This window comes from Panthera onca, chromosome A2 (assembly GCF_046562875.1).
Source record: "Panthera onca isolate mPanOnc1 chromosome A2, mPanOnc1 haplotype 2, whole genome shotgun sequence".
Classification (NCBI taxonomy): domain Eukaryota; kingdom Metazoa; phylum Chordata; class Mammalia; order Carnivora; family Felidae; genus Panthera; species Panthera onca.
This window is the reverse complement of record NC_138340.1, coordinates 84,461,148-84,483,049: the sequence shown is the minus strand read 5'-3', so window position 1 is coordinate 84,483,049 and position 21,902 is coordinate 84,461,148. Positions and strand designations below refer to the sequence as shown.

The 21,902-nt window shown below is 38.0% G+C and overlaps 1 protein-coding gene across 2 annotated transcripts in view; it reads right to left on the bottom strand.

The window, feature by feature from the left end:
* Positions 1-17,216: 17,216 nt before the first annotated feature.
* Positions 17,217-21,902, bottom strand: part of GNAI1 (G protein subunit alpha i1) — an 85,224-nt gene continuing 80,538 nt past the window's right edge. For both annotated transcript variants that reach the window (XM_060632327.3, XM_060632328.3), the window contains one exon: positions 17,217-19,284. In XM_060632327.3, coding sequence (XP_060488310.1) covers positions 19,094-19,284 — 191 coding nt within the window. In that variant the 3' untranslated portion in view covers positions 17,217-19,093. The remainder of the gene's footprint in view (positions 19,285-21,902) is intronic.

Below are 21,902 nucleotides of genomic sequence, written 5' to 3'. Positions count from 1 at the left end.
AACTGAGCCACCCAGGCGTCCTTAAAAATGTATTCTTGGGGATCCTGGGAAGATGGTGGCATAGGACGCTGGGCTCACCGCGCGTCCTGCTGATCACTTAGATTCAATCTACACCTGCCTAAATAACCCAGAAAACATCCAGAAGACTAGCAGAACGGAGTCTCCGGAGCCAAGCGCAGACGAGAGGTCCACGGAAGAGGGTAGGGAGGGTAGGAAGGGCAGAGAGGTGGTGCGCACTCCACGGACTGGTGGGAGGGAGCCGGGCAGAGGGGCGGCCCGCTGGCCAAGTAAAGCCCCCAAGTCTGGCTGGCAAAAGCGGAGGGACCGAATGGAGTGTGTTCCGACAGCAAGCGGGCCTTGACATCTGGAAGGTTATAAGCTAACAACTCTGCTCAGAGAGCGGAAGGCTGGAGGACAACGGGAGGGAGAGTTGTTGAGCCCCGGATGAAAGAGCTCAGCTTGGTGGGAAACAAAGGCACTCGCCAGCGACATCTCCCTCGCCCATTCCCCAGCCAAAATCCCAAAGGGAACCGGTTCCTGCCAGGGAACTTGCTTGCACCTCGCAAACACCCAAAGCTGTGCTTCTGCGGATCCATCCCTCCTGCGGTCTGACTCCCTCCCGGTGCCGCAGGGCCCCTCCCGAAGGGGATCACCAAAGGAGAAGCGAGCTGAGCCTGCCCTTCCCGCCCCCGTGCACCTTGCTGATCCACCCCAGCTAATAAGCCAGATCCCCAGCACCACAAGCCTGGCAGTGTGCAAGTAGCCCAGATGGGCCATGCCACCCCACAGTGAATCCTGCCCCTAGGAGAGGGGAAGAGAAGGCACACACCAGTCTGACTGTGGCCCCAGCGGTGGGCTGGGGGCAGACATCAGGTCTGACTGCGGCCCTGCCCACCAACGCAAGTTATTTAAGACAGCACAGGGGAAGGGCCCCGCAGTCCCGCACCACTCCAGGGACTATCCAAAATGAGGAAACGGAAGAATTCCCCTCAGAAAAAATGTCCAGGAAATAACAACAGCTAACGAACTGATCAAAAATGATTTAAACAATATAACAGAAAGTGAATTTAGAATAATAGTCATAAAATTAATCGCTGAGCTTGAAAACAGTATAAAGGACAGCAGAGAATCTCTTGCTACAGAGATCAAGGGACTAAGGAACAGACAGGAGGAGCTAAAAAATGCTATCAACAAGTTGCAAAATAAAATGGAGACAACTACGGCTCGGATTGAAGAGGCAGAGGAGAGACTAGGTGAACTAGAAGATAAAATTATGGAAAAAGAAGAAGCTGAGAAAAAGAGAGAGAAAAAAATTCAGGAATATGAGGGGAAAATTAGAGAACTAAGTGATGCACTAAAGAGAAAAAATATATGCATAATTGGTATTCCAGAGGAGGAAGAGAGAGGGAAATGTGCTGAAGGTGTACTTGAAGAAATAATAGCTGAGAACTTCCCAGATCTGGGGAAGGAAAAAGGCATTGAAATCCAAGAGGCACAGAGAACTCCCTTCAGATGTAACTTGAATCAATCTTCTGCACGACATATCATAGTGAAACTGGCAAAATACAAGGATAAAGAGAAAATTCTGAAAGAAGCTACAGATAAACGTGCTCTAACATATAAAGGGAGACCTATAAGACTCGTGACCAATCTCTCTACTGAAACTTGGCAGGCCAGAAAGGAATGGCAGGAGATCTTCAATGTGATGAACAGAAAAAAATACGCAGTCGAGAATCCTTTATCCAGCAAGTCTGTCATTTAGAATAGAAGGAGAGATAAAGGTCTTCCCAAACAAACAAAAACTGAAGGAATTCGTCACCACTAAACCAGCCCTACAAGAGATCCTAAGGGGGATCCTGTGAGACAAAGTACCAGAGACATCGCTACAAGCATGAAACCTATGGACATCACAATGACTCTAAACCCATATCTTTCTATAATAACACTGAATGTAAATGGACTAAATGCGCCAACCAAAAGACACAGGGTATCAGAATGGATAAAAAAACAAGACCCATCTATTTGCTGTCTACAAGAGACTCATTTTAGACCTGAGGACACCTTCAGATTGAGAGTGAGGGGATGGTGAACTTTTATCATACTACTGGAAGTCAAAAGAAAGCTGGAGTAGCCATACTTATATCAGACAAACTAGACTTTAAATTAAAGGCTGTAATAAGAGATGAAGAAGGGCATTTATATAATAATCACAGGGTCTATCCATCAGGAAGAGCTAACAATTACAAATGTCTATGTGCTGAATATGGGAGCCCCCAAATATATAAAACAATTACTCACAAACATAAGCAACCTTATTGATAAGAATGTGTTGATTGCAGGGGACTTTAACACTCCACCTACTGAAATGGATAGATCATCTAGACACATGGTCAATAAAGAAACAAGGGCCCTGAATGATACATTGGATCAGATGGACTTGACAGATATATTTAGAACTCTGCATCCCAAAGCAACAGAATATACTTTCTTCTCGAGTACACATGGAACATTCTCCAAGATAGATTACATACTGGGTCACAAAACAGCCCTTCATAAGTATACAAGAATTGAAATCATACCATGCATACTTTCAGACCACAATGCTATGAAGCTTGAAATCAACCACAGGAAAAAGTCTGAAAAACCTCCAAAAGCATGGAGGTTAAAGAACACCCTACTAAAGAATGAATGGGTCAACCAGGCAATTAGAGAAGAAATTAAAAAATATATGGAAACAAATGAAAATGAAAATACAACAATCCAAACCCTTTGGGATGCAGCAAAGGCAGTCCTGAGAAGAAAATACATTGCAATCCAGGCCTATCTCAAGAAACAAGAAAAATCCCAAATACAAAATCTAACAGCACACCTAAAGGAAATAGAAGCAGAACAGCAAAGACAGCCTAAATCTAGCAGAAGAAGAGAAATAATAAAAATCAGAGCAGAAATAAACAATATAGAATCTAAAAAAGCTGTAGAGCAGATCAACGAAACCAAGAGTTGGTTCTTTGAAAAAATAAACAACATTGATAAACCTCTAGCCAGGCTTCTCAAAAAGAAAAGGGAGATGACCCAAATAGTTAAAATCATGAATGAAAATGGAATTATTACAACCAATCCCTCAGAGATACAAGCAATTATCAGGGAATACTATGAAAAATTATATGCCAACAAATTGGACAACCTGGAAGAAATGGACAAATTCCTAAACACCCACACGCTTCCCAAACTCAATCAGGAGGAAATAGAAAGCTTGAACAGACCCATAAACCAGCGAAGAAATTGAATCAGTTATCAAAAATCTCCCAACAAATAAGAGTCCAGGACCAGATGGCTTCCCAGGGGAGTTCTACCAGACGTTTAAAGCAGAGATAATACCTATCCTTCTCAAGCTATTCCAAAAAAAATAGAAAGGTAAGGAAAACTTCCAGACTCATTCTATGAAGCCAGTGTTACTTTGATTCCTAAACCAGAGACCCAGTAAAAAAAGAGAACTACAGGCCAATATCCCTGATGAATATAGATGCAATAATTCTCAATAAGATACTAGCAAATCGAATTCAACAGCATAAAAAAGAATTATTCACCATGATCAAGTAGGATTCATTCCTGGGATGCAGGGCTGGTTCAGCATTCGCAAATAAGATAACAACCATATGATCCTGTCAATCGATGCAGAAAAGGCCTTTGACAAAATTCAGCAATCTTAATAAAAACCCTCGAGAAAGTCAGGATAGAAGGAACATACTTAAAGATCATAAAAGCCATTTATGAAAAGCCCACAGCTAACATCATCCTCAATGGGGAAAAACTGAGAGCTTTTTCCTGAGATCAGGAACACGACAGGGATGTCCACTCTCACCGCTGTTGTTTGGAAGTGCTAGCATCGGCAATCTGACAACAAAAGGAAATCAAAGTCATCAAAATTGGCAAAGATGAAGTTAAGCTTTCACTTTTTGCAGATGACATGATATTATACATGGAAAATCCAGTAGACTCCACCAGAAGTCTGCTAGAACTGATACATGAATTTAGCAAAGTTGCAGGATACAAAATCAATGTACAGAAATCAGTTGCTTTCTTATACACTAATAATGAAGCAACAGAAAGACAAATAAAGAAACTGATCCCATTCACAATTGCACCAAGAAGCATAAAATACCTAGGAATAAATCTAACCAAAGATGTAAAAGATCTGTATGCTGAAAACTATAGAAAGCTTAATGAAGGTAATTGAAGAAGATACAAAGAATGGAAACACATTCCGTGCTCATGGATTGGAAGAATAAATATTGTCAAAATGTCAATACTACCCAAAGCTATTTACACATTCAATGCAGTCCCAATCAAAATGGCACCAGCATTCTTCTCGAAACTAGGACAAGCAATCTAAAATTCATATGGAACCACAAAAGGCCCCGAATAGCCAAAGTAATATTGAAGAAGAAGACCAAAGCAGGAGGCATCACAATCCCAGACTTTAGCCTCTACTACAAAGCTGTAATCATCAAGACAGCATGGTATTGGCACAAAAACTGACACATAGACCAATGGAATAGAATAGAAACCCCAGAACTAGACCCACAAACGTATGGCCAACTAATCTTTCACAAAGCAGGAAAGAATATCCAATGGAAAAAAAGACAGTCTCTTTAACAAATGGTGCTGGGAGAACTGGACAGCAACATGCAGAAGATTGAAGCTAGACCACCTTCTTACACCATTCACAAAAATAAACTCAAAATGGATAAAGGACCTGAATGTGAGACAGGAAACCATCAAAACCCTAGAGGAGAAAGCAGGAAAAGACCTCTCTGACCTCAGCCGTAGCAATCTCTTACTTGACACATCCCCAAAGGCAAGGGAATTAAAAGCAAAAATGAACTACTGGGACCTTATGAAGATAAAAAGCTTCTGCACAGCAAAGGAAACAACCAACAAAACTAAAAGGCAACCAACGGAATAGGAAAAGATATTTGCAAATGACATATCAGACAAAGGGCTAGTATCCAAAATCTATAAAGAGCTCACCAAACTCCACACCCAAAAAACAAATAACCCAGTGAAGAAATGGGCAGAAAACATGAATAGACACTTCTCTAAAGAAGACATCTAGATGGACAACAGGCACATGAAAAGATGCTCAACATCGCTCCTCATCAGGGAAATACAAATCAAAACCACACTCAGATGTCACCTCACGCCAGTCAGAGTGGTCAAAATGAACAAATAAGGAGACTATAGATGCTGGAGAGGATGTGGAGAAATGGGAACCCTCTTGCACTGTTGGTGGGAATGCAAACTGGTGCAGCCACTCTGGAAAACAGTGTGGAGGTTCCTCAAAAAATTAAAACTGGACCTACCCTATGAGCCAGCAATAGCACTGCTAGGAATTTACCCAAGGGATACAGGAGTACTGATGCATAGGGGCACTTGTACCCCAATGTTTATAGCAGCACTCTCAACAATAGCCAAATTGTGGAAAGAGCCTAAATGTCCATCAACTGATGAATGGATAAAGAAATTGTGGTTTATATACACAATGGAGTACTACGTGGCAATGAGAAAGAATGAAATATGGCCCTTTGTAGCGACATGGATGGAAGTAGAGAGTGTTGTGCTAAGTGAAATAAGCCATACAGAGAAAGACAGATACCATATGGTTTCACTCTTAGGTGGATTCTGAGAAACTTAACAGAAACCCATGGGGGAGGGGAAGGAAAAAAAAAAAAAAAAAAAAAGAGGTTAGAGTGGGAGAGAGCCAAAGCATAAGAGACTGTTAAAAACTGAGAACAAACTGAGGGTTGATGGGGAGTGGGAGGGAGGGGAGGGTGGGTGATGGGTATTGAGGAGGGCACTTTTGGGATGAGCACTGGGTGTTGTATGGAAACCAATTTGACAATAAACTTCATATATTGAAAAAAAAAAGTATTCTTAAGTAAATAAATAAATTTATTCTTTCAAACATTATATTGCTTGATATAAAAATGTGGATATAAATTTACTTTAATCTTAATGCCTTTATTAGATTACATAATCATTTAATCAAATTATAATTAAGTTGATATAAAACTTTTTTTTCTTCTTCATAACTGCCAGAGCAACTTAAATAAGCTTTAATCATGTAAGCTCTTACAAACTTAAAAAAAAAAAAATACACACACACATACACATTCCTAAAATGTCTAGTGTCTTGATAATTTCAACTAATTGCAAATGAAATTCTTCACATATTCCAATATAATTAACTTTCTTTGTACATATTGTGCCAAATAGAACATGGTGATATTTCTCATGGAGTGATTTATATATGTGTATTTTTAAAAGGAGTATAACTAAACAATGCACATATATATAACAATCTTTCTTAGATTAATACTATTAAATGAATGAGCTCAAATCCCGAGGGAAGTTTGAGAATCTAGAAAACTTCAATTATATAGATAAACAGATGTGATCTTATTGAAACTTTAAGAACAGATGTGATTTTATTGCTGTCTTCTGTCTTTATCAGAGAGCAAAATACACATCTAAGGCATTGGAATATTTGATATGCTATCATGATTTAAGTCCTGCAGAATATGAAATTCCTGTCCTCCTCCACAGCTCCAGGGAGCTACTCTTTCCGAAAAAAGTTCAGAAGCTTTTTTAATGCGTGACTATGCTAAGCCCAGTCCTGTGGGAGGTGTGGAGGAAGAAGGAATTTGGCTAAGGGAATTGAAACATAATAAAAAACAAAACACAATACAATAACAACATTAAAAAAAACAACAACAACAGCTAATCTTGTGATTTGGCTAAAGAACACTGAAGAGATGGGTTTGTAAACCAGGGCTTAGTAATTTTCTGGTACCCTGATGGGTCTATATCCACTCCATGTATTGGAACTAAAAATAAAGACAGAAGCTAATTTAAAAATTCAGTTTGAGAGTATGGATTTTAAAATGTGTATTACTCTTTTTTATTACAGCTGACATATTTGAAGTGAGAATGAGATAGTCCCCCTTACGCCCACAGTAAAAGGCTATATTACATCAAACTGTAGCATTTCAGAACTGGAATAGTCTTCACATCTTAGCTTTTCATCTATGGTATCTGCTTCTCTAGAAATTTGGGAACTGTTCCATGGAATGCAAGTTGAGTTGTGGAAGAAAAAAAGTGTTTTACTTTTCAAGTAGAAAAATAATCCTAGATGCTTGAATATTTTATATATTCCAGTAGCCACATTAACGATGTAAGAAGAAAGAAGGAGGCATTTTAATGATACATTTAATTTAACCCACTATATCCACAATATCAGTGTAACATGTACATTCTTTTTTGTTCACATCTTTGAATTCCTGTGTGCATGTTTCCCTGGCTGCCCATCTCAGTTTGGACTAGCTGTATTTCAAATGCTCTATAGTCACATATGGGTTGTAGTTGCTGTGTTAGCACCGCTCTGTTTGTGAAACAGCGGATAACACAACAGGCTTCTTTCCTGCAGGACTTCTCATAGCCATCAGCATGCTGGTGTGCAGCACCATGCACACTTATTAACATTTGCTTAGGCAACAGCTTTTGGGATATGCTACTCTATACCTTGTGGCAGTCTTAGGAAAAACATCCTTATGCTCCTGGATATTGAAAACATGTCTAACAAATGACCTATAGCCCTGGATTTTAGCCTGCTTCTGCCACTTTACTAGGTAGTCAGCATTATACCACATACTTAACCTTTCTTAGTTTGTCTCCTTATCTGAAAAATGGAACTTTCATCAGTAACTTTGCGGGACTATTCTAATGACTAAAAGAGAACATTGGTGGTGCACCTGATGGGTCTGGTACTACAGGCACTGAGGAGATACCTCATGTATGTATTTTTTAATATATTTATGATGTTAGGGGAGGCAGATTATCTGTAATATATTTGAAACTATGTACAGGTTTATGATGTTCAGTGAATCTTATCACACTAGTAAAATTTTTCAAGGGACTCCATTTGGAACTATGTTGTTTTGAGTCTGCACCGAGAAGCCTTAGGAGATTACAGGTGGTCATCTTAGAGAGTAGAAAGGGTACTTTATACTGGCTCCAAGTTTTCCCTCCCACCTTCAGTCATTAATTACTAGACTTAGATGAGCTTCCTTTTGAAGAAAAGATAAACAGCTAACATTAATCGGTACTCTACTGTAATAGAGAGTTTAAGAATGGAGTAAAATGTATGTCCAAGCCTGTAAAAATGTTCTGTTCAATTAGAGGTTAACTGGTTTGTAAAATAATTGCTTGAGAAATGATCACTTATATTGACAGGTACTTAATTTTGTTAAAACAACAACAGAAGGAAACATATGTGATTCTCTAGTAGAGTGCTGCAAAAGGATTCCAGAACAAATCAGATGAATGAGTTTGCGGCCAGGATGGTTCACATTCCACAGGCTTAAGAACTGACCATTCAGATTTCTTTTATCCATTCATCCATGGTGGAAGCTTAGGTTGCTTCTGCCAACACTTGTTATTTCTTATCTTTTTGAAAATAGCCATTGTGGTTTTGATTTGCATTTCCCTGATGATTAATGACTTTGAACACCTTTTCATGGACCTTTTGTCCATTTGTATGTCTTCTTTGGGAAAGTGTCTATTCAGATCCTCTTCCCATTGTTTAATTGAATTGTGTGGCTTTTTTTTTTTTTTTTTTTTCTCTTGAGTTCTAGGAGTTCTTTATATATTTTGGATACTAACTCATCAAATATATGGCTTGCAATTTTTTTTTCCATTCTATAGATTGCCTTTTCATTTTATTGATGGTTTCCTTTGCTGTGCAGAGCTTTTTAGTTTAATGTAGTCCTTGTCCACATTTGCTTTTATTGCCTTTACTTTTGATGCCAAATCTAAAAAGTCATCAAGGCCAAAGTCAAGTTACTTACTGGCTATGTTTTCTTCTAGGAGTTGTATAATTTCAATCTTACATTCAAGTCTTTAATTCATCTTGAGGGTTTTTTTGTTTGTTTTGTGTGTGTGTGTGTATGTATGTGTGTGTGTGTGTATAGGGTAAGATGGTTGTTCAGTTTTATTCTTTTTGCATGTAGCTATCCAGTTTTCCCAACATCATCTATTAAAAAGACTGTCGTTTCTCCATTGTATATTATTGCCTCTTTTGTTGTTGATTAATTGGCCATATATGCCTGGGTTTATTTCTGGGCTCCCTATTCTGTCCCTCAGATCTTTGTGTCTATTTTCATGTCAACATCATATGTTTTGTATATAGCTTTATAATATAGTTAGAAATTAGGGTGCATGATGCCTCCATCTTTGTTCTTCTTTCTTAAGATTGCTTTGGCTATTTGGAGTCTTTTTTGGTTCCACACAAATTTTAGGATTGTTCATTATATTATGTGAAAAATGATTTTGGCATTTTGTTAGAGATTGCATTGGGTAGTCTTTCCATTTATTTGTGTCTTCTTCAATTTCTACTTTGGGTACTATTGTCTTTTGTTTGTGTCTTCTTCAATATCTCTCATCAGTATCCTGGTGTTCAGAGTACAGTCTTTTCCCTCTTTGGTTATTCCTTTGGAATTCCTTTGGTATTATTTGGTTTATTCCTTAGGTATTTTATCCTTTTTGATGCAATTGTAAATGGGGTTGTTTGCTTAATTTCTTATAGTTTATTGTTAGTGTATAGAAATAGATTTCTGTATACATGGGGTTTATATCCTGCTACCTAACAGAATTTGTTAGTTCTAACAGGGAGCAGCTTTTAAAATATGAAGATATATACTTCAAGCCTAAGTCTCATTGGCCATCACATCCAGGTATCCCGGAGGTGTCCTCTGGGTGGCAGTGGCAAAAATTAGGGTGCCAGATGAGTGTAGTAGCTCCTTTCCAGGAGATACTGATGACCTGCAGTGAGGCAGTAGAAGGCAAAGATGGTCCACCGGCCTCTCTCCCTACAGAACGGTTCAGTAGACCCTTAGATGTGTGCCACATGGGAAGCCTGTCCCTTAGGTTGAAGCTCCACAACAAGCAAAGAGGCCACTTTCAAAGAAAGACTTGGGGTAGGTCTCAGTCTGTTGTAGGTGCTGTGCCCTGAAGGTGGAAATGAGCCAAGAACTGTTTCCTCATTTGTTCCAGTCCCATGGAACCCATGAAAGCAACCTCTGCTGAGCTACCAGAGACAAGTAATCAAGGGGCATCCCTGGGTGACAGTCACAGAAACTGGGCCACCAGACACATGTACAAGCTCCCATCTGGAAGACTGCCACTCAAGAGCACAGCAGGATAGCACAAAGACCGGGCCAACCTTCTTAGGTCTCTGGAGAAGATTACATTTCGCCCTTAGATGGGTGTTTAATTAGCCTGATGCTCAAGCTGCAGGTACGAATATCTGTAGGGATGAAAAACTTCTTTCCCTGAAGTACTGGGAGCCTCAGTCTGTTGCCTCGTGCTGTGCCCTGGGGGCAGTAGCAGTTAAGAACACTGTCTCTGGTACAGTCCTGTGACTGTGTGAGCTTAATCCCTGCTGGCCACCACAGCCAAGAGTTCTGGAGGTGTTTCCTGGGCACAGCCATAAAAGTCAGGGCGCCAGATGAGGGCCCGGACTCCTTGGGAGGAGATAACAGCAAGCTGGAGTGAGCCAGAGGAAGAATGCCAAGATGGTGCCTGCTGACCTCCATCCCACAGAGTATTTCAGTAGGCCAGGTGTGTTTTGAATTAAATACCTGCCCTTAGGCTGAACCTTGAAGATAAGCAAATAAGCTTCTTTTATAAAAGTCTGGGCACTTTTTCAGTCAGCTGCCTCTGCACTGGGCACTGGGGTGAAGGAGTTTGTCCACTTGAGCCCTTTAAGAAGTGTTTTCTCAGTTCACTGTAGTCTTGTGGGTTTCACGGATGCAAGGCCCTTTGGCTTTCAGAGCTGGATGTTTAGGGGGCTCATCTCCCAGGTGCAGGGGTTAAAAGTTGTGGTGACCAATGCCAGGTTCAAACAGAGGTTTTGAGGGGTTTGATATTTTTCCCAATTGTGGGGAACCATGCTCGGAGTGGGTTGTATGGTGAGATTGTGACTTCATCTCTCCTAGGTACTGCAGTTTGGGTTTTTAACCCTCAGTCACCCAATGTTTAGGAGTTGCTCAGCTGGTTTGGGGCTTTTTGTTTAGTTTGTTTTGTTTTTGTATTTTTTTCAGAAGAAATTATTTCTTTTGTAGCTATAAATTCAGTGTGTCTGTGAAAGGAGAGGAGTTTGGGATCTTCCTAATTTGCCATCTTGAACCAGAACCATTTAATAAAAATGAAGGACAGAGTTGTCTGGGAATAGCTTTGACTTCATTCCTTTTTGATTTCCAAGGGAAGGATTGAAGCTGTACTGTGAAGTTGCACAGAAAATAATTAAAATTAAAGAGCACCTAATATAAAAGGACTTATTTCACAATGACTTATTTTCAAGACTCGCTTTACACTGAATTTGTATAAACGTCTCTCAATTTAGTATAAATGGGCTCCAAAATTTCAGATCTAAATTAATAATAATAATAATAATAATAATAAAAGAAAATCCTGGTAAGATAGGAAATACACGCGTAGTTTGGGCAGGAATAAAATTAATTTTAAGAATCTTTTCATAGATACTGCACTTGGAGAAGTAACTTCTTTGGATTTTATTCTTAGCTTATCATCATTCCTACTCTCTATCCTACTCTCTTTCAGGTGAGGCCCTGTGCAATTCAGGAGAAAACAACACCTCCTTTGTGATTATTATTACTATTGTTATTATTAAGTTTCATTTAAATCCAAGTTAGTTAACATATGTTGTAATACTGGTTTCAGGAGTAGAATTTAGTGATTCATCACTTAGATATAACACTCAGTGCTCATCCTTTTATTAAAAGCGACACTCTATCACCTGCTAAAGTAGTAGTTAAAATCTACCTTGATCTTCTTTTTTTATTTTTTTAACGTTTTTTAATTTATTTTTGAGACAGGGAGAGACAGAGCATGAACAGGGGAGGGTCAGGGAGAGGGAGACACAGAACCTGAAGCAGGCTCCAGGCTCTGAGCTGTCAGCACAGAGCCCGACGCGGGGCTCGAACTCACGGACCGCGAGATCATGACCTGAGCCAAAGTCGGCTGCTTAACCAACTGAGCCACCCAGGCGCCCCTACCTTGATCTTCTATACATGCTTTCCTCAACACTGTTGCCTTAATTTTAATCAGTAGAATAACACATTCTTAATTTGAACAACTGTCTCTTGGCAATGGCAGTGTTTCCACCCACTTTGTTGGTATGGGAGCTCAGGAGGATGGCCAGTAAGTCAAGGAAGCTGGAAATATTTGCCTTTCTATATGGTGCTTGAGAAGCTTCTTCACACAGTAGGACTGTCCCAGGGCCCTGGTCTGCATGACTGCAGCAGATTCCTGCCGATGCACATTTGGGTGTTCCTGGACTTGATGAAATGTGTCTCACAACTTTTAAAGTAGCTAAAAAATCCAAGTAAATAATAGAAATCACAACAGACGCCAAAGCAATAGTTATTGGTTAAAGGAAAAATGCCTGGGAAACAGGTCAATGGAGTTTGTGACATAGAAAACTAACAATAGTTGGGGCGCCTGGGTGGCTCACTTGGTTAAGTGACTGACTCTTGATCTCAGCTCAGGTCATGATCTCAAGGTTCATGAGTTCAAGCCCTGCATCAGGCTCTGTGCTGACAGGATGGACCCTGCTTGGGATTCTGACCTCTTTGCCCCTCCCCTGCTGTACTCTCTCTCGCTCTCAAAAAAAGTAAACTAAAAAAAAAAAAGAAAAAAAACTTTGATAGAAAGCCATTTTAACTATCGTGGTACAGTTTCAAAAAGCAAGTACAAAAAAAAACTTTCCAAGTTAACTTTAAAATAACAGAAATATCCCATATCTTTGGTTACATGAAAACAAGAGAAGTATCCTGAAGTTGAATAACATAAAGAATATAAAATAAAAAAGATGAATTTTTCTCCTCCTTCACATTTTCCATTATATCAATAGCGACATGAGATACTCAGAAGTTTTAACTATAAAGATGAAGCATGATGTTTATTTTGTTTTTGAGGCATTTCATCAAAGGCTCATAGGAACAACCATTGGTCAAGCACTGATTAGGATTTTAAAGTTGCCCCCAAATTAAAATTTTTTTTAACGTTTATTTATTTTTGAGACAGAAAGAGACAGAGCATGAACGGGGGAGGGTCAGAGAGAGGGAGACACAGAATCTGAAACAGGATCCAGGCTCTGAGCTGTCAGCACAGAGCCCGACGTGGGGCTCGAACTCACGGACCGTGAGATCATGACCTGAGCCGAAGTCGGCCGCTTAACCGACTGAGCCACCCAGGCACCCCAAAGTTGCCCCCAAATTAAATAGTCTTTGTAATCAACAGTAAATTTATTTACCAAGTGCTAGGCTCACTTCTGAGTGCTTAACATGCATGATGAACTTATTAAATGATGACAACCAAATTAGTGGTTTGGTTAGTTAATCCTTATGTTTTCAGGTTGATAAAAAGGAAGCAAAGAAAGGTTAAATAAATTGCCCAGGGTTACCCAATGAATAAGAAATAGAGCCCAGATTTGAATCTATACTGGATGGGAGGGTCCAGGCCACCACCACCACTCTCTACTTGTCTCTACAATAGAAGACTAGGCAGTGAAAATAGTAACATCTGTAACATTCATTACATTATTAATGAAATTCATTTACACAAGGTACCAGGGTTGGTTCTACAGACAGGGTTAGGGGTTAGGGGTTAGAGTTAGGGTTCAGGTTAGGGTTAAAACATCTAAAACTGTTCATACTCTTAAGTAGCTTTGGGGTGCCTGGGTGGCTTAGTTGGCTAAGCATCTTAACTTCAGCTCAGGCCATGATCTCATGGTTTGTGCGTTCAAGCCCCTGGTCAGTCTCTGTGATGACAGCTAAGAGCCTGGAGCCTGTTTCGGTTTCTGTGTATGTGTGTGTGTGTCTCTCTGCCCCTCCTCCACTCATGATCTGTCTCTCTCTCTCAAAAGTAAATAATCATTAAAAAAATTGTTTTAAGTAGCTTCAAATCAAATGGATGTTAAGATAGCATAAATAGCTTTGGTATAAGATATAATAGGTATCATACTTTTTAAGTTTTTAGTTCATTTTTATTGAGATATGTAACATAAAACTTTATATTAGTTTTGGGTGTACAACATAATTAGATATTTGTACATATTGCAAAATGATCTCCACACTAAGTTTAGTTGACATCTACCACCTTACATAATTGCAAATTTTTTTTTCTTGTGCTGAGAACTTTTAGGATTTACTCAGACTTTCAAGTATGCAACACAGTATTAACTATTATCACCATGCTGTACATTATATTCCCATGACTTTTTTTTATTTTTGTTTTATTTTTTCATGTTTTTTTTATTATTTTGAGAGAGAGAGAATGAGCAGGGAGGGGCAGAGAGAGACACAGAATCCAAAGGAGGCTCCGGGCTCTAAGCTCTCAGCACAGAGTCCAATGCGGGCCTCGAACTCATGAACTGTGAGATCATGACCTGAGTCGAAGTTGCACGCTTAACAGACTGAGCCACCCGGCTGTCCCTCCCATGACTTATAACTGGAAGTTTGTACTTGTTAACAACTTCTTTCACCCATTTAGCCTACCACCTTGCTACTGGCAATCACCAATCTGTTCTCTGTATATATGAGCTGCTTTCTTCCTTTTTTAAAAAAAAAATCCACATATAAGTGAGAGCATGAAGTATTTATCTTTCTGTCTTATTTTACTTAGCACAGTGGCTTCAAGGTCCATCCATGTTCTGCAAATGGCAAGATTTCTTTTTTTATGGCTGAAAAATATTCAATTGCATGTATATACAGCATATTTTCTTTATTCATTCATCTGTTCAGACACAGATTGTTTCCATATCTTAGCTACTGTAAATAATGCTGCATTGAACATGGGATGCATATTATCTTTTTGAATTACTGTTGTTTTCTTCAGATAAATACCCAGAGGTGAAATCGCTGGATCATATTATAGCTCTGTAATTTTTTCAGGAACTTTGATACTGTTTTCAATAGTGGCTTGTACCAATTTACATTCTTACCATCTGCACATAATCATTTTTTTCTCCACATTCTCACCAACTCATTATTTCTTGCCTTTATGATAGCTATTCTAACAGGTGTGAGGCAATAGCTCATTGTGGTTTAGATTTGCATTTTTTTCTGATTAGCAATTTTGAACACATTCATGGACTTGGCCATCTGTAGGTCTTCTTTGGAAAAATGTCTGTTTAGATACTCTGCCCTTTTTAAAAATCAGAGTGTTTGGCTTATGCTATGGAGTTTTAGGACTTCTTTATATATTTTCAATATAAACCCCTCATCAGATTTATGAATGTATTCTCTCATTCCATAGGCTGCCTTCTCATTTTGTTGATGGTTTCCTTTGTAGTAAGTAGCTTTTTAAAAGTTTGTAGTTCTAGTTGTATGTTTTTATTGCCTTTAGTGTTTGGTATCACATCCAAATCTATTGCCAAGCCCCATGTTAAGGAGCTATGGTTTCTTCTAGGACTTTTAAGGTTTCATGTCTTGTATTCAAGTCTTCAATCCACCTATTTTTTGTGGATGTTTTGTAATACTGGTCATTTCATTCTAGACCACATATGGCAGTCTAGTTCTCCCAACACCATTTATCATAGAATGTCCTTTCCTCATTGTATATTCTTGGTTCCTTTGTTGTAAACCAGTGGAGCATAAATGAGCATGTTTCTGAGCTCTCTAGTCTGTTCCTCAGATGCATGTATCTATTTTTATGTCAATACCATACTATTTTAATTACTCTGTCATATAGTTTGGAATCAGGCAGCATGATGCCTCCAGCTTTGCTCTGTCTTATGTATTTATAATCTAAAAAAGTGTTTAGATAAACTCAGATGGTTAAGAGTGGGGATAAACAACTTACATATTTTCTAGAAATAAGGTAGCATTCTCAAGAGTTCTACAATAGACATGAAGTTGAAGTGATAGGTTTGACACCTTGATTTGGTCTTGGTCAAGTTAATTAACCTCTCTGAGCCTTTTCTGATCTTACAGATCCTTTGACATTCAGTAAGAACATACGCATTTTGAGACTTTTTCAAAGTGATTGAATCTGAATTTAATGAAGCATATAGAGTCCTTTAAAAGGATACTGAAATGAAGGGAATTTTAGAAACCAGAACAGCTTTCATAAATTTAGGGATGATAACTGGGACTATGACTGGTTCATTTTGGGTCACATGCCTAGTGATGAGAGACCAGGACTGGTCAGGTTTGATCCTATGCCAGGGAGGATTGGCAGCCCTACTGGAACCATGTAGTTCCCCAAAAAGACTAAAGAGATGACAGGTGAATCTAAAAAAGGTAACACAAACAAAAGTCCTAATAAAAGTAACATTACTAGATATGAATGAACACTTCCCATGTTCCATGGATTGTTTTAAGCATATCTCACACAGTATGTAGACAAATACTTGGAGGAAGGCCCAGGCTATGCACAAAGTACTTTTAGGATATAGTGTAGAAGAGGAGTGGAGACATAATGAAGTGGGATCAGATAGTGGATGAGCTCTGAATAGGAGGCAAAGTTAAACTTGGTTTTATTGAAAAGTCAGAGCCAATGCCCTGATAACACAAGATAACACAATCAGGATAACTAGCCTGTATGAGAGAAAGGAAAAATGGGAAGTGGAGAATTTAATTAAGCCATTTCACGCAGAAGTGAAGCAAAAACCTGCATTTGGTAGGTGGTAGTAGGAATGGAAAGGAAAAATAAAAACTGGCAAGGCATTGGAAGACTAGAGTTGTGAGCAAAATGGTGGCTTATCAGAGATGGAGATGAGGGCTAAAGAGAGTTATAAGTGGCTAAAAAGTTGCCTGTTGAGGCACTGAAGAATGATGGTACTGAATGGTTACACTGGCAAAATTAGGGGGTAAGAACTGGTTTAATGAACTGGTAAGAACTGGGAGAATGGTGATGAACGTGGTTTGGGACATATGGACTTAAGGGCAGGCAGTAAATTCTCAGAAGGGGATATCAACCAGGCAGTTCTAAATGTGGCACCATATCTCCTGAAGAAACTTGAGGCAGGAAAAACTCAAGTTTGTGGAGATAAAATTGCAAAAAGATAAAGAATGGGCATTCCATAGACTGATACTTAGTAAATCCTAATGTAAAACATGTGTTTAGTCAACAGGTTTGTAAAATTTTAAAAATTTAAATTTATTAGGATTTATTAGTAACACAATTACGCAGAATAAAGTTCAGGAATTCACCAATTATGGTCACCAAGATGTGCTTCTTTGTGGCTTTTTAAACAGTATTTCTCAGGATTCATATTTATTCATAGTATAGGTGAATTTCATACATAGCTTCACAATAAGGATGTTACAGGTCTTCCATCAGTAAAATTAATGAAAACATCTGTCATGAAAGGCACGTAAAGAATCTAAACTAACACATTTAAGAAACTGTGATAACTTTGAATTTCTTTACATCACAAAGAAGAAAAACAAAACCCAAAAATATAACAGATGAAAATGTAGTCTGTGGTTACCCACACCCACACACACTTCAAGAAATATACTTCAACAAAATGACAGCACGTAACTAAGAAACTACTTATCCACAAAGCTTATTGAAGGACCTTTTTCAAGATGAGTAAAACAACAGAAGTAGGGTAGGGAATGCTGTTCATTTTGTTGAAATGAAGTCACAGAGACACATCATGAATCATGAAAAGAAAGGACTATCAAAGTCCAATATCTAGCTGATATGTAACACTTATTTGAGCATACATAAAATCACTGACTTTATTAAGTACTATTACTCATTTTCTAAGTGTAATTGCCCATTTAATTGTCAGAAATAATAGCACAATTTAAAAAGAAATATTAACTCAAGCAAGTGGTGGAAATTTGAGTACGAGAAAAAAGTAATTTTAATATATAGTGTGACAATTAAATTTGAAAGTAGTTACATATAGGAATCTAAAGCTTGCATTAGATCAGCAGCTGAATATTCAAAGATCTTTCTTGTTATCTTCCAAATAAGGAACTATCATGTATGCTAGGTACAAGGGATTTCCCAAAGGAAATACACAAATGAATGTCTCAAAATTCATTATGCTGACATATTTTTACCCACAAAATGCTCTCAATAATCCACCTAAACTTAGTTATAAATAAGAATGTAGTTATTTAAAGTGTATAAAAATTAATCTGGCATCACCTTTAAGGAAATGCACGAATACCATCCAAATATTAAAATCCAAAGTGAAAACAAACCAACTGAATAAAAATTAAGTGTTTATAGTAAGTCTGAGAGTATAGCCTCAAAAATCTGAAATTTCAGTTTTTCAAACCAAATCTAATGTAGAATTAGATCAGCATGCACTTTTAGAAGAAAAAATAAAATGCATACAATGTTTATATAACTGATCCAAAGGCAGGTATATTCATCCTAAGAACATTTCAATAAAACACATTAAATTTAAAGAACAAATCATGTTATTAAAATAGTCTGTGCAATGTTTGTACAAATAACTTTAAGATTACAAGTATACATATAATCAAGATAAGGGCTGCAATGTTTCCTAATATTAATAACTGTACTTAAAAATTTACAAGACATGAACATAAATAAAGCTGTTTAAAACTGGCAAACACGGTAATAGTCTGTCATTCAGTACAAAGTACTTAGTATTTCTGTTTATTACCAAAGCCATCACGCTAGAATAAGTTGCCACTCTTAAAGCCTAAAAGTAATGTGGAAAACAAAAGTTATAAATACATGTATACATACATTTGCATATTTACACGTAGGCAGAAATCATCAATACACTAGAGTTGAGCATTAACACTGCCCTTAGTTTCCCAGTGCAGGACCACCTCTCACATTTAAGAAAGGTCCTTCTATTACTTTCAGTTAAAAAAACACAACAGAACAACTTTGGTCAGGTCCCAGATACATCTGCTGTATACTACATTGTGTTGCTGCAAGACTCTAATTTAGAGAGATCCACACAGAAGTACTCATTTGGTTTGAAAATGCATTTTACCATTAACTGCAAAATTTAGAAGAGACCACAATCTTTTAGATTATTTTTTATGATGACATCTGTTACAGCATCAAAAACAAACTGCACATTCTTCGTATCTGTGGCACATGTGAAGTGGGTGTATATTTCCTTTGTGTCCTTTCTTTTATTGAGGTCTTCAAACTGACACTGAATATACGCAGCTGCCTCTTCATATGTGTTTGAGCCTGAGATGGGAGAAGGCAAGAACCATAAGGCGAAAAGTTAAAATGAGTAAACATCTAAACAAAATGGACCTGAAAATATTGAAATCAGTTCCATACATATAAAATATGTGGATTATGTCACTGTATTTTTCCTTCTAGAACAAGAGGAAGGCGTTCCTCTAAATGAAAAATACCCAATATTAATTACCTTTCAATGACTGTTAAGTTACCCTTAAAAAAAAAAAAAAAAAAAAAAAAAAAAAACACAACACACCAAAAGCATGGTATTCTTGGCTCCCCGGGGTCTTTGTTCCTGCCCAATCCAAATGCCAGATCTTCCTTTTTCTTCCCCTTTATACTCAACATCCCAACACCAAACCAACTCCCTTCCCTGATGGTGGTATGCTATTTCATTTCCAGTCTAGTGGATGATCTAGAAATTACCTGGTTGAATGGTAATCGGTATTTTTTATTCCCTTTCCTCTATACACATTAATTAGCATTTGTCACTCTTCTTTATTCAAAAATTGTAGACGGGTCTACAATGTGGTTTACGGCCATGAGGTTAAAAACTTCTGAGTAAACACTCCAGAAATGGTCCGTAGCTAATGATAATCACATGCACATGCAGCAATAGTTTCTAGGCAAGCCCTTGACAGACCTACCTACCTATGTTCATCATTAGACACATAAAGACTGTTAATAACAGAACTAACTTGTTAGGAAACAACCCAAAAGTTTTGGTATATCTATACAACGAGCTGCCATACAGGAATGAGAAAGGAGAATAAAAGGACTATTGCCACATACAACATGAATGTGTTCCATAAATACACTGTTGAACAAATGAAGCCAGACACAAGAAGAGTATATACTGTAGGACTCAACTGATGTTGGGAAAAAGAAGTTGGAAAACAATACAAATTAATCAATGAAGACAAAAGTCCTAATCACTCGGTGTGTTGAGGGTGGGGGCATTTGTTTAGACTGGGAGGCATGATGGAGTTTCTGGGAACCTGGAAATAATGCTGTCTCTTGATCTGAGTGCATATACCTGTGTTTTCCCTTTTTAAAATTTCAGTGAGCTTCACATTTATCCTAAATGTGCACGTATGTATAGATTTTATATGTGTACACACATGATACTTCAAAAACTGTTCCATTTAAAAAAAATTATTAGATCTCTCTCTTGCAGTGTAACACAAAAGTATTTGCTGGGCTTTCAAGGTCCTCGGTTACCCAGCCTGCTTCGTAAAGCTATTCTGAGATCCTGTGGTCCACACCTGTAGCTTACTCTGTGTCAGCAGAACTCTATATAACCAACTCCCACCTGGGACCCTGCTCACAGAACTCTACGAGCTGCTTCACCAGCTACTGCAAATGATGCTGCAATAAACATGCAGGTAGCACCTATCTTTTTTAAGTCAGTGTTTTCATTTTCTTTGGAGAAATTTCCTGAAGTAGAATTGCTGGATATTTCTAATTTTTTTGGAATCTCCTTACAGTTCCCACAGGGGCTGCACACCAAATTACATTTTCACCAACAGGGCAAGAGAGTTCCCTTATCTCTATAACCTCACCACACTTGTTTTTTTGCTAATACCTATTCTAATCAGTGAGGTGGTAGTTCACTGTGGTTTTGATGTGCATTTCCCTGATGATTATAGAGATTCTGAGCACCTCTTCATGGACCTGCTGGCCTTTGTAGGTCTTCTTTTGGAAAAATGGCTCTTCAGACCCTCAGCCCATTTTTTAGTGGATTGTGTTTTTTGCTATTGAGTTGTAGGACTTCTTTATATATTTTCAATACTAACCCCTTATCAGATACATCATTTGCAAGTATCATCTTCCATTCCATAGGTTGCCTTTTCATGTTGTTGGTTTTCTTGGCTTTGCAAAAAACTTTATAGTTGGATGTGGTACTACTTGTTTATTTTTGCTTTTGTTGTCTTCACTTTTGATGTCTGATCCAAAAAATCATCACCAAGACTAACATGAAGGAGCTACTGCTTATATTCTTTCAGAAGTTTTATGGTTTGAGGTCTTTGATCCATTTTAAGTTAATTGTTTGCATGGTTTAATATAGTGGTCCAGTTTTCCCAGAACAATTTATTGACGAGACTATCTTTTCTTCATTGTATGTTCTTTGCTCATATGTTGTAATTTTTTGATCACATATGTGTAGGTTTATTTTCTGGGCTATTTCTCACATCTGTGTGTCTATTTTTGTGTCAATGCCATAATGTTTTGATTACTATAGCTTTGCAACACAGCTGAAAATCAGGGACCCTGCTGCCCCCAGCTCTGTTCTTTCTCAAGATTGCTTTGGCTATTCAGGTTCTTTTGTGGTTCCAAACAAATTTTAGGATTGTTTATGCTATTTCTGTGAAAAAGAATGCCACTAGTATTTTGAGAGGGATTGCACTGTATCTGTAGGTTGCTCTGGGGTAGTATGGTCATTTTAACAATATTTTTCTAATCCGTGAACATGAAATATCTTACCCTTACTTTTTCTTCTTCTATTTCACCAATGTCTTGGAATTTTCAGTGTAGAGATATTTTTTTCTCCCCTTCTTACATTTATTCCTAGTTATTTTTTTTCTTTTTGATGCAATTGTAAATGGTATTGTTTTCTTAAT